We start from the raw sequence: 14,364 nt of genomic DNA, 5'->3' as shown, positions 1-14,364 counted from the left end.
CTGTATCTTTCTCGGTTCTTTCCCGCTCCAAATAGTTTTTGCCGTTTTATTTTGTTTTAAATTTGTAAGTCGGATACAACGAAACGTGGAAAAAAAATCTCAGTAATAAAAGTCCCACACTAGAAAAAAAAAGTCCCGATATAAGTGAATGAAAATATATCAAAACTTAAGTATAAATATGTTAAAATTGTATTGAAAAATACATTAAAGTTACAAAAAAATCATGTGATATCATACAAAATATTAATTGCTTACTTAAAATAAAATAAAATTTTATTTAATACAAGTCTAAAATAATAAAATGTAATACAATAGTCAATAATAAATACAATTATAGTACCTATATAATTATAATAATAATGCTATAAAATAATAAAAATGTAATATTATAATTAGGTACATCTATTTCTTATGTTATGACTTACGGCTGTTAAAAAGGCCTGTTTATAGGTATACATATAACTTATTATTATACCAAAAAACGTTTGTTTTTATGTAATTATGTTCATAATCGAAGTTCAAATTTTAGGTATCTAGAGTAATTTCGTATATATTTATTAGTCTACTATATTTGAAAAACCATCCAGAATGAATTCCTATTATGTATAACAAACTATTTTTTTTTAAAAATGACCTCTGCTAATTACCTTTTAATTTATGATGAATAATTTATAATATGAAACTTTTTATATTTATCTATATAATTTGATATATACTATATTATTATTACACTAAAACTAAATAGTAAATTACTAAATTATAGCAAAAGCCCAAAAATATGATCTTCATTAAGGAATTTGAAAATTAAATATATATATTATAATGTATACACTATTTAGGTATGTAAGCTCCCTCCTAATTTTTATGATATTATATGGTTTTTTATGTAATTTTAATGTATTTTTCAATAAAATTTTAACATATTTATACTTCAGTTTTAATATATTTTCATTCATTTTTTCGGGACTTTTTTTCCTACCGTGGGAATTTTTTTACCGGGATTTTATTTTCGATTACCGATACAACACAATGCGGGTGTAGCGTCTTCTTAAATTCGTAACAATATTGTATAATAATATCGTATCAAAATCGCACAGTCATCGAACGCGGTCGCGTTAACCCGTAAAAAAACAATGCGAACAACGATCGTGACGACAATCGTCGTTACATAATAATATGAATATCTGATCGACAAATACGATTAATTATCATCGTCAGTAGATCAATCGGATGATCGACGCCACCGGTTGACTTAAAAATAATAGACGATACAATATGCAGAGTGGTGCAGACCACAGTGTTTTCCCAATTACATTATATTATATTATATAGGTAAGTATAAATGTGTGTACGGAGGAACACACACGTTAAGGCTCACTCTGTAATGTGATTGTTTTTAGTTCTGACGTATTGTGTTCGAAAAAAAATCGCGTTCGTTTCTGGTCGACTGTCATTGAATGTACAATAATTATATAATAATGATAATAATAATAATATAGCGACAGGTAATCGAAACACATATAATATAGATAATACGCATGTCCCAGGAGTGTGAAATATATCATGACAATATAAGAGAAACAACACCTTGGCGATGTGTGGGAATATTTTATCCAATGCATAGTATGGTATTATAATATATACGTTGAGCTGTATATAGCACATTAACACTTAGTTTATTAAATTACTTTCGTCCTATAACGCCGGGTATAATATTATAAGCGAAGTCGATCCGGCTGAAGTGATAACTTTGCGTGCGGGGCCCTATAATGTGGTATACCATGTATACTTATATACTAGTATATAAGTATATATACTATATAGTATATACCTATAATATATATTATATAATATATTAATACAGATATTATGACATACAAGCATATTATAAAATCCCAAGATATATTCGTCAAACTTTGAACAAGAACCACGAGGCTATACGAATAAATTCTTAGACTTTTCTTATTATTATCTATCGCGTTCGAAACATGTTTTTTATTATGTATAATTCCTTTTTTGGTATCTACAAGCTTGTCGATTATTCAAATATTACGCCAACATTATTATTTTATTTCGACATATTTTCTGCACGGGTAAAATACCAATTCGTTAGTAATAACCATGAAAATCTTAATATTAATAAAAAAAAAAATCCAAGAGAATAAAACCCTCATACTTTATAATAGGATAAGTAAATAAAATATGTAATAGTAAATAAATCTAGGGACTTTTTAAAACAGACTTTAGTTCAATATTGTAAATGCGTGCAAACAATCAATACTTATTGAATTTCCTCGATATAAAAACATAACTTTATTATGACTATATTGTCTATATAGTACCTACTCGAACATTGGTACATTTAAGGCTTAAAGTGTCTATATAGGTATATATTGATGAACAAAACCAAAATTACGTGTAATTAAAAAATTGTATTAATTATTAATTGCCAATAAGTAAACATTTTTCATAATATTAATCAGCGGTGCAATCGCTCCGGCGAATTGCTATTTCGACTCGTTGGATTATTCGTTTTTAACGTTTATCGACTATGATTGTTCCTTAATAATAATGTAAAAAATAATAAAAATAAAATATGACTACAGAACAGTTTTTATACGTTTGTTTTAGAAAAAATTAAATATTGTATACTATGTACCATATAACTTAATAATTTTACAATCCAACAAATTGCAATACTTTTTTTTATTGCTTTTGCTGCCCGTAAGCATTTTAAGCTTTTAACGTTGAACAAATTATAACAATAATTTATGCAGTTATAGGTTTGAGGTAAGAGGTAAAATGTAAAAATGTATATTTTATAGTACTACAAAGTTCATTCGTAGTCGATTACTGTTGAAAAAAATTTTATTTCACCAGCATATTTATGTCTCGATTTTCACCAACTCTATTATGACTACTTTTTATTTTGCCCATCGATCTACATTAATATTATTTAGTTGGACGAGATAGTTAATTACACTAATTATGTTAACATTATTTTGTGGCTAAAAATGTCTGCTTCTATAATGGCTTAAGGTCGAAGTATTAATCTAATTTATATTAACATAAATTATAATTAAAAGAGTAATCCTATACTGGTTATACCTATTCATTTTAATTTAAAATTTCGGGAATTTGAAATTATAAGTGTAATTTTTATTTGATTTTATTGGTGTTAAATAATTAACACATTATTATAATCGTAGTACTTACAACTATACAAGTTTCAGAGAAATACACATATTTATTAAGTTTTTCTTATTTCACTGACATCGTTACGTTAAAATGCGCTTGTTTGTAAAATATAGGTTGGTACCTATCTAATTATTGTATTCTTTTTATAGTTATAATAAACGAAATTAGGTGTTCAATCAATTTAAAATATAATTTAGTACAAATTGTACACGGTAGCGCGGTACCTATATATATTATATAATTATTTATTATATTATATTTATGTTGATTTAGGTAAACCTCGGATTGCCTCTTTGAATGAAATGACATTACGAATTCTATGTAATAAATTATAATGTTATAGGAAATAAATAATGATCGGAAATGTTCCATTTCGATTGACTGAAAAAAGAAAACAGGAAAATCTATGACACTGGTGCACAGATAGAGGATGTGAACCGGACATACGGATCAACCGCAATAACACGGTTCAGTACAATGGTGAGTTTTCCAGTTTTCCTATTTTAGTAAAATCTAGTTACGATGACTTGTTAAGGTCATATCTAAAGGGCAGCTTTAAAGGCAAATTATAACGATAGATGGAAAGATGTATTATAATATAACTTATAACTTACAAGTTGTAACTGTCGAGTTTATATCAACATCATTTTCAAGCTTCTTATCTTATATTGCAGATATATTTATATAATTGAACATAATTTTATGTCAAACTTATCTATATATTAATATATTATATTCACAAAACTAGTCGATGCTAATTTAAATAATTAAATGTTTACCAATTTGTATTATTTATATTTATCTTAAATACTAACTAAGCGGTTTGCTATAAGCAAATGTACAAACCAACAAAGTTCGACATAAGATTATGTTCAATATATTTTGTATTCCTTAAAATCGTAGTTGTTATTTGAATAATTTAATGTTTATAATATCTTATGTTCTACTACAATATTACCTACCTATAGGTATAGGACCTATACTTAGTCATAATTCAATAATACCAATAATTTTAAATATTTTAAATGTCTTTATTTCACGTGAACAATTTTCATTATATTCTAACCATTATAATAAGATAACTTATAAACTATAAAGTTATATATCTATAATATTTAATAGGTATCTTACCTCTTACGATTTTTACTGATGACATTTTTATATTTTACTTTCAAACAGTCATTTAAATGTTGATTAAAATTAGGATGACTTGTTGTTATCTGTGAACGCATTGTAAATATATAATAACACCAATAATTAAAATCGAAATATGTGCACTATGAGTAACTACGTGGATAATTTAAATAAACAGAACACTTCCATTTGCGAATGTTAACCATGAATTGAAACAGTATTTTTAATGTGTTTGATGTTGGATGTATGATAAATTAATAATAAATTGAAGTTTGCACTAGATGCCTTACTATAATACCACCTCCACTAACAAAATAAAGATACTAATGATATTATTAATTGTGAGTTGATAAGGTTAATCTAAGTAACTGGATTTTCCGTAATGTTTACAGGTACATAAAAAAATGTAAATAATAAGTTCTCCAAAAATACTATAGTAATATAAACTCGAATATTTTTGCTCAGTACGTTAATATCTTAAATATGAATTTACATTAAAATTTATCTGATATTCAGCACATCATATATTTATAAATAAATGTTCATTAAAAATTATCCTATTCGTATATTTAAAGAAGGAATATTTTTATGAAATGTACGTAGGATGAATATTCTAATGCGTATTTAAAGATGGATTAAATATTTAAATGTTTAGCTACGGGGTCAACTGCCCTGTCTAAATGTCAAAAAAGTATTATAATCTGATTTAATCTTTGTTTAAAAATATAATATTTAACGTGGTACAAACAATTTTTAATAAGCTCGGGAAATTTTTATTAAAATACCTGCCATATTTTCTATACGCATTTTATACAAACTGATATTTTATCATTAAAAAAACCAAATATATTTATATTTATTACGTATAATGCATATAATATATTACATTTTTTCACCGAAATATCAAGTTTTTCTAGTATCTAAGTATTATTTATTGACTTTTTATACCAATTATAATTCTTAGGTTTTTTTACTTTCTGGATTATTTGTATTTTATAATATTATCAAATATTAACATTTTGGTGTATAAATCAATTTATTTTGGCATTTTGTGATTATATTATAGTTTCGTCTTAATTAATTACTGGACTGTATATTAATTTATTGTTTTATACATTTTCTTACAAGTATAATAATATAATATCTAAATAAACATTATAAATTATAATTAAAACTGATTTATTGTATAATAAAGTCTTAGATTTAAGAATTAAAAAAAAATAAAATGAAACATCAGTATATCAGATCTTTTTTTTTCGTGTAGATTATTAAAAATGAAATGTTGTACCTACTCGTTCATAATAATAATATTATAAAAATGTATATAAAGGCGTCGTGTGTAGGCAATTTCAATGCGTAAGATATATGTAACAGTAACCACACTGTTTGCGGCGCAAGAATTTTTATGTTGACATAAAAAATTGAAAATAAATAAAAAATTCGTATAATATTGTGAGCGGTAGTGTTGATGCATAGTCACATAGGTACAACGCTGAACGAAGATTCAATTTGTTTACTCAAACGATTTACTTTCTAGTCAAATCACTGATGTGGCTTTTTGAAGTGAAACTTCTTAACGGAGGACACAACAAAAATTATGCTTACGTTACGAAATTTCCATGACAACGAATAATAAATAAAATATGTAAATTATATCGATGGTGACTATGCCAAAGGGCATAAGTGACACTTTTTATGAAATCTACTTTTTGTAATTAGGGCATAAGCGACGTCATCCTCTATCGATTGTTCTTACTCATTTATCAATTCGATTATTTTGTACGATATAAAAAGAAAATTTTAGATTTAGACATAAAGGGATTGGATACCGATATAAAAATATAGTAATGGAGACCAAAAAACCAGACAACAGCGTGGGGCTTTGGGTGGTCGGATTTTATTTCTGAAAATTGCTCTGAAATTGTTTTTTATTCTATTAATAATCGATCGGGGTATTTTTTTCTTTCAGTTATTAAGGTCGGAATGTTTAAAATTATAAAACTGTTCTTTTTAAACATTTATAATATTTTAGATTTTAATACTAGAACAAAAAACGTTCGATCACTCATAGACAAATAAAGTAATTAAGAACTTTTTACAGAATTAAAATCCAACCGTTCAAAAAGTCGTGCAGTTTTGTCTAGCTTATAAGCATCATTAATACTTTTGACCAAAAAAACAAAATAATTTATATCTGTATGATGTATTATTTACATGAATGTGCACATGTAGGAGCGCTCCGCTATTTATTTTATACACAGTCACTCACAATAATGATCACTTACTACGCACACATTACACATTTACACGATCGACATGCGCACCCATAGAAAATTGCCTACGTTAAACTCCTTAAAAACACATTTATTATATATTATGAAATGCTAATATTATATTCTTTAGGCAATAGTTGTGTACATACATTAAAATCGAACATACTAAAGAGGAATGAGGAACCATATGTGAAATTGTGGAAATTATTAATTAAAAAGTTAACAATTCAATAAACCCGAAATAAAAACCAAACCAATTTCGAAAGTTGTAGTCTCGAAAATTGAGATTTGCTTCACAAAATCTATAGCAGATATTAGGTATATGTAACTCAATACATTTGTGTACTCTAAAATCTAAATAAGAATATACCGAGACGATTGAGTATTGATCAAGTTGAGTTTTTGGTTAGCAGAATCAGGGACGTATCCAGGCCCCAGGGGGGGGGGGTCCATGGGGTCTTGACTTAATTTAACTTTATTATTTTAAAATAACTGAACTTATGAGTTAAAAAAATCGTTAACTTGCCCAGCCTAACTTCTTTGTCAGATCGAAGACAAGCTGCTAATTTAAACTTTTGAAAAAATACTTCTGGCAGATGAGATTGATCCCCCCCCCCTTGCCCCTGGTATTCTTAAAAAAAAAAAATAATAATTGGTGCCAATATAGGCTAATAATTGTAAATCGTTCACTTCACAATATATATATATTTATCTATTCTTGTTTCGTTGGGCTTCGGCCAGTACAGTAACAAAAAATAAAATTTTATAATATATGGTTATATTTTATAAGGTTGGGGGTTACTTTACACACGTTACTTTGACATGTTTGAGGTATGTGCTTCCTGCACGCATTTCGTCTGGAAATATAATATAGTTCTTCAATCTTAGTAGACTATAAAAACAGATATCATCTGTGTTAGGTATATTATTATAACTCTTAAAGCTAATTAAAAAAATAAAATCGATTAGACTATATGTAGGTATAGTATATTATATTTTATAAATTTGTAACTCATATTATTATATTGATAAATTTACTATAGAAATACTGGAAAACAATAATTTTATAAAACTTATTAAATCTAAATCTGATTCAAGCAAACTAAAATAAGCTGTCGTATATTATATTTTATAGTACCTATACAGTATAATATTATTAATTAAAATAAGTAACTTAAAATAAACATAACAATACTTATTAAATAATTTAAAAAAATTACATTTAATTTATTAGGTAATCGAATAGGAACAATATAAAATATGTGTATTCCTATTTTATTATATTACACGTCTTATATAGGTAAAATAATTAAATTTAAATTGTGTAACACACATAATCATAATATTATGCTACACATTAAGACACAATATACACATAAATAATATATTCTACTAATAATGAGTTAAAAGATTGTTACCTACCTACTTAAATCGTACTAAAATTAATAAGATTTAATTAAGATTTAAATAGTTTTTCCATTTATACCAAAATTGTAAATAAATTGTGAGTGTTTTTTTTTTTGGAATTGTATACATAAATACATTTTAATCCAAGATAAATTAATAATAATAATAATAAAAACACATTCAAATATTTTAGATTAATACTAATCTCGTTGATTTTTAGAGATTCTTGACGCACTCGATTGCTTGACATTAAATGTAATATTTTTAATACCTTATTAGTACATTTACATTTTTACATTTAATACTTACACGATAAATACTTTATCAAAATATTCATTGTTTATACACGAATTTTGTCTGGTACATATTATAATAATATGACGTGTTTGATAAATTACATTTTCTTAACCATATTGCCTAGGTACGTGATTGTAAATTTTTAAATAATAGGTACAGAAATATTGTGCTATAAAATAGTTACCTAAGTACAATGTACATTGATCTAATATTAAATATTATAATTAACTAGCGGTATTGATGATGTCTAAAAATGAAAATCAAATAATATGTGTGTTCTTACTGTTATTGATTTACGTTTTGTTTCGACAAGAGTTGCAACAAGAAATTTTATAATACTTGTAAGAGCACAGTCTGGCTTGGGCGACGAAATTACAATTTCTGTGCTGAATGTCGACACATTTGGGATCATCTGTAAACATGAATTAAAAATATTATGAATTTGTATAGTTTAAGCGTACACTATCATCTCGATTTCAGATATAGAAAAAACAATTTAACCTTGATCCGACGGCTGTTGGGTACTTGTCGATATTGGCTTGTTCTCTCTTTCAATTCGGCTCTCTTCACTTGTTCCTTGTGCTGAAAATGACATTTAATTAAGAATTTAATTTCTATTCGTCTGAAATGTATAGCTATAGTTTAAACTATACGCATATATCACTGTTGCAAATTACCATTTACTAAGTATTAATATACATATAGGCATGTGCAGGAATTTGGTATGGGCTGTGCTATGAAGAACTCATATTGGTTATTAGGTACCTTGTACCTACTTGTCTTTCACAAAAACATTTGTATATGTTTCAAAAAATAGATTATTATTAAAAAAATAAGTAGATATATTTTATTATAGGTATAAATTAAAAATAATGAATGATAGGTAATACACCTACATTAATTTATTAAATAAAATCATTACATTACTCGACTTAAGATCAAATTTTTATTTATAGAAATTTATTGGTTTTATTTTGTATAAGTAAAAGTAAAAACACACGCCTTGGAATAAAAATTAATATTATCACGATCTATAATCGATCTCAAACATTGAATGGCTGCAGTGATGAGTAATATCACTATTAAAAATTAGTTGTTGTTTTATTTAACTGGTTATCTAACTTTGTTCATACCTCATCCTCCTGAGTGGATCATTTGTACTATTTATTGTGTAGCTTAAACATTAAACAAACCCCTCAGAATGAATAAAAGTCGTACAAATAGTCACAGTAGGTCACGGGGTGTTCAAAACTCTGTGTGCATGCCTATATGGAAATATACGATTATATAGTTACCTGAATAACTATTGACGCATTGACTTAAGTTACAAGACCGTCTGGCCGGTGGTTTGTTCGATTCATCACATTCCAACGATGGTTTCAATACTTCATTGAGACACTTGACGTCTCGTTTCTGAACACCCAAGTCGCACGATCTCGAGCACTAAAAGTACAATAATAATAGTATATTTTAAGACATCCTCTTTCAGTTCTTCATCGACAGTCAAATCCGTATAAACTCTACTGTACCGGTAGCCACTCCGAAGTGAACCAATTAGAATCGCAGTTTTCAGTGAAACACGACATGGTCATGGACGGCTTTTCTTTGCCGGAACACTGGCTCTGGGGAACAACTTTCCATTCTCTTTGATCGTAAGACATACAAACTGAAGTTCTTGTTTGATTACCCCAACCACACATTTCAGAACACTAAAAAAAATTGTAATCTTTTAATTTTTATTATTATACAATATGTTATTTGCATGTCTCAAGAAATTTGTTTTATCATATCAAAAATAAATAATCTATATGTGAGAAAAACATATACGTATAACACTAGGGTGACTTTTTTAAACTAAAATATTGTCAAAAAAAAGTTATAAACAAGAAACAAATTATTATATTTTAAATACTGGAATCAAATCATCAAATATTATAATGTTAAAATCTTACTTGCGACCAAGGTCCTGTAAACCAAAGTCCACTACAATCTTTGTCACTCAGGCAAGCTCTGCTCACCTCTGGTTTTATTGATTGATCACATGCGTTCTCACGATCAATTCCTAGCGAACAATAAACCTTTCTAGTTTGTGTACCTGTGCCACATGTTTCTGAACACTGAAAAAAAATACATAATATTATCACGTACGTATTTAAGATTTATTGTACAATAAATAATTTCATATGAATTATTTATTATTAAATAACATAAAAATGATCTTTTTCAAGATTTGTTGGCTTAAAAAAAATACGATTTTATCAAAAATCTATACATTAAAGTTTCATCATTGGCGGAGACTTTTTGTAATTCAATTACATATAATATATTATATCCATGTCTTATGCATATCTCAATAAATTATAAGAGATCATGGATGAACGATGAAATGTATAGGTACAATGTTGTTTTTTTGTGTTATATTTTATTAGCTTGTTTTGTTTTGTTTTTTTTTTTTTTAATAAAATATTAATGCAATAAATATTGCATATTATGGAAAATACTTTAATATTTATGAATATTTAATATTTAGATTAGCGGAAGTAATGCGAGAAAAATTCGCGGAATTTATAATATTCGATGAATTTTAAATAACTTCAACGTTTTCAGAAAAGTATTTTGTATAATGCATTGAAATTTAAAATTTAAAAACAAAAAAGTAAAGTACCTACCTGTAGTAAAGTTAAAAACTAAAACAACAAAAAAAGGAATGATTCAATATTTTTCAAAACCAAATATTGATCAAAAAAATGTTAAACGTAATAATAATTGTTCTATAAATTTAAAAAACCAATATACGTTATTTCAGTACAATTAAGACTTAGGCTGGTATCAGATAAGCATTAAAATCATTACGAATGGACACTTAAAAGGGTTATTACTTATAAGTTATTTGATCTGTTATATAATTATATATATCACACATATAAGCGTGTGCAGACATTTATGGCAGGGAAGTATGGTAGTTATACATAACACATTAACACACACATACATATATATTATATATTTATTCAAGCGTTAGTTATAAAAACTAATTTGAATCGGGGAACTCATTTAACTACATTTACCGTGGTAAAAAGTATTTTATAAATAAAATAAAATTATTGAGTATCGTAATATTATAATTGAATATTCAGGGGGGGGGGAAGTTCATAGAGTAGTGAAATGCCTACCATGACTACCCGTGCGCATGCTTATGATATCACAAAATAGTAAGGTATAATATTATTTATTTTTGTTAGTATATATTTTGTAAATAGCTTATTGTAATAATATTGTGATACCTGCGACCAATCCGATAGAATCCACGAACCAACGGCGTTGGAAAGGGCCATCGCACACGGGCCCATGTCGCAGGTGGTCTGATGCGGCGGTTTCTCATTGGGCTTGCATTCGGTTTCGTTAGTCGACGAACAGCTTACCGATCTTGACTTGATGCCGGTGCCGCAAGTCGTGGAACACTGAAAAACAAAACCAGCAGATTAGTTTGCCGTATCGCGAGATCACGATATATTATAACCCCGTGCCCGTAGGTGTAGAATGATGTGGTATAATAATATTTATATTGTGTATTTCGAAAGCGACCATTTATCCGACCTGCATTGGCGTATTTACAGAGAGCGCATAAACCACCCCACCCCCCCCACGGTGGAGATCGATCATCGTCCCTTATTGATCCGAATTTTGTCCTCAACAATAGTATAAAATATGTATGATACAGTATTATAGTATATGTCGATAAATTCATTTATAGGATGCAGGAGAGTTTAGTTTCAATGCAATGGCAGACAATTAATATATGTTCTTCGAAGTACTCTTGCCTTACATATTTTAGATGGTCGATATAACGATATGGACGTATATCATTTTAATTATATTATAGTACAATCCTTTGTACGTGATTTAACTATCAATAAAATCAGCTATTACCCAGAATTTTTCTCACAGAAATTTACTTCAAGGATCAATTATAGGTCTCGATCAGTAGGTACCTACTTCATTATTAACATACTTAAAACAAAATGTTTGTAATTTCACGTGCAAAAACCACTATTATTAAATACCTACTACCTTGGTTCGTATATACATTTAAATGTATAAACATATGTTTAAGTACCTACGTTTAATATTGACGTTTGTTAAAACCATGATTTGTGTTTTAAACCCTGTTAGGTATATGTACGATCGTCATAATTTTTATAAAAATATATTTACATTTTTCACGTTTGTTCTTGTACCATTGCAAACCCTTCGCAGTGTTAAATTAAATTAATAGTTAAACAAATCTAAACAGTTTTCTTCAATAACGAGTTAGTCAACGGAAACCGCAAATCGACCGCTCACCCAGATCCTATACAATTACTCTTAATTCTATGGATATTGAAAAGCACTAGAGTTTTGGGACGTTATTGAAACACTAACTTTGGACCAAGTGCCAGCGATCCAATGCGACGTCCCGTCGGATTGGGTGGAATCACAAGGTGGCCTTTGACAGGCTTTAGACAGGATGACGTTGGCTGGCATGGGCGACGGACAAGCCGACTCGTCCACGTTCATCGTCAGAGTGGGATTGATTTGCTGCCTGCACGCCATCTCCCGGGTCTGGACTCCCAAGCCGCAACCAACCGAGCAAGGGCTCCAGTCGGTGATCGACCACCTATAATATGATAATAAAAATAGTATAGGTATTATATTATTATGTTATTATTGTAAAATTAAATAATATGAAAGTATTCGTAATTAACTCCATCTCCAAGGTCCAAGTATTATTTTACAGTGTACTTACTGCGCCTCGCATGGTTTCACGTTGCATCTGAGCACCTGAGGTTGAGGTTTCTCCAGCCCGTGGCACCGTTTGTCCGCGACGATTTGCTGCTGCTGGTTGTGTTCTTTGATGCACACCATCGTGGACGTCTGATACCCTGCGGAAAACGAGTAGGTCAGCACCGTTAGATATGGTAATATAGATATTCAGAGTTCGGGGTAAAGACACAAAATAATCGGTAAAACATAAACGAAAAGTATAGGTACGTTATAATATTATGTACCTACGTTTGAATTGAGGTAAAATTCGTATGCACTATATGCTACCCAATATGTTTACTTTATTAAAATAGAATTATGTTCGCTAGTTATGTAAAACAGATAAGGGTAGGTACTTCAAACTTATTTCTACATATGTGCCAACACTGTCACTAACAACAGCAATAAGGAAACCTAACCTAACCGTCACCTCTAAATATTGGAGCTCCAAATACAGTGGACGTTTTTTTGGAGGACAAACTACAAACTTTCTATAAACCAAACCCTCTGAATAGCGGACACCTCCGAATAGTGGACAAAATCCAGCGACCGAGAGTTTCCGGTATTTTGGAAGTGTCCATACCTACTATAGTATATGAAGAATAAAATAAAAATAAAACATGAATTATAATTGAAGACAATTTGTATATATGTTAATATAAAAGTGATAAACTATTATAACACACATCTATTTATTTTTTATTTTATTTTACTTTTTATTGGTCTTAAGCCCAGCAACTGTCAGCTAATTATTTATTATTGGAGGGATGTGCTGTGTACTGTGTATGTATGGCAAAGATTTGTATCTAAAAACTCGGGTGGTCACCCATCCGGGAACTAGTGACACCAGCCAGTGCTTGCACTCAGAACACGTTTCGTGACTGAATGCAACCACCACGCCACACCTAGCCACTATACATTATAGCCACTATATTTGTTTTTACTATATGATAACGATATTATTATAATGTGGATGATATGATATTATCCGGATCTTTTTGCATTTATTGATGTTGTTTGTGTTAATTCAGTTAAAATTCTTAAAACGTATATACTATATAGTAGTATATACCTACTAACTAATAAACAATTCTCGCCAGTTATAGTTATACACATGCAAACATAAAAACAATACAACTTATTATAGGCATATACGATATAGTACTATATTAACGTTTTAAAGGATATATAATATTCGCAACATTGTATAGAATTTCAGCCATTGTTATTTACGAAGGTTTGCATAAGTACT

The 14,364-nt window shown here is 28.4% G+C and overlaps 2 protein-coding genes across 3 annotated transcripts in view; both read right to left on the bottom strand.

Moving 5' to 3' along the window:
- The window catches only part of LOC100569721 (aminopeptidase N), a 40,907-nt gene extending 36,336 nt beyond the window's left edge, over positions 1–4,571 (bottom strand). The window contains exon 1 of the mRNA XM_016804708.1: positions 4,330–4,571. Within this exon, the coding sequence (XP_016660197.1) occupies positions 4,330–4,430 (101 nt within the window). The 5' untranslated portion in view covers positions 4,431–4,571. The remainder of the gene's footprint in view (positions 1–4,329) is intronic.
- A 3,548-nt stretch (positions 4,572–8,119) lies between these two features.
- LOC100164541 (thrombospondin type-1 domain-containing protein 4) overlaps positions 8,120–14,364 on the bottom strand; it is a 67,146-nt gene continuing 60,901 nt past the window's right edge. For both annotated transcript variants that reach the window (XM_016804714.2, XM_016804715.2), the window contains exons 12-19: positions 13,096–13,231; positions 12,732–12,966; positions 11,594–11,770; positions 10,262–10,426; positions 9,839–10,018; positions 9,605–9,752; positions 8,811–8,891; positions 8,120–8,721 (exon numbers count right to left, since the gene is read on the bottom strand). In XM_016804714.2, coding sequence (XP_016660203.1) covers positions 8,603–8,721; positions 8,811–8,891; positions 9,605–9,752; positions 9,839–10,018; positions 10,262–10,426; positions 11,594–11,770; positions 12,732–12,966; positions 13,096–13,231 — 1,241 coding nt within the window. In that variant the 3' untranslated portion in view covers positions 8,120–8,602. The remainder of the gene's footprint in view (positions 8,722–8,810; positions 8,892–9,604; positions 9,753–9,838; positions 10,019–10,261; positions 10,427–11,593; positions 11,771–12,731; positions 12,967–13,095; positions 13,232–14,364) is intronic.

Source organism: Acyrthosiphon pisum, chromosome A1 (genome assembly GCF_005508785.2).
Source record: "Acyrthosiphon pisum isolate AL4f chromosome A1, pea_aphid_22Mar2018_4r6ur, whole genome shotgun sequence".
NCBI classification, from domain to species: Eukaryota; Metazoa; Arthropoda; class Insecta; order Hemiptera; family Aphididae; genus Acyrthosiphon; species Acyrthosiphon pisum.
The sequence above is the reverse complement of the archived record's forward strand: the minus strand, read 5'-3'. Positions and strand labels throughout refer to the sequence as shown.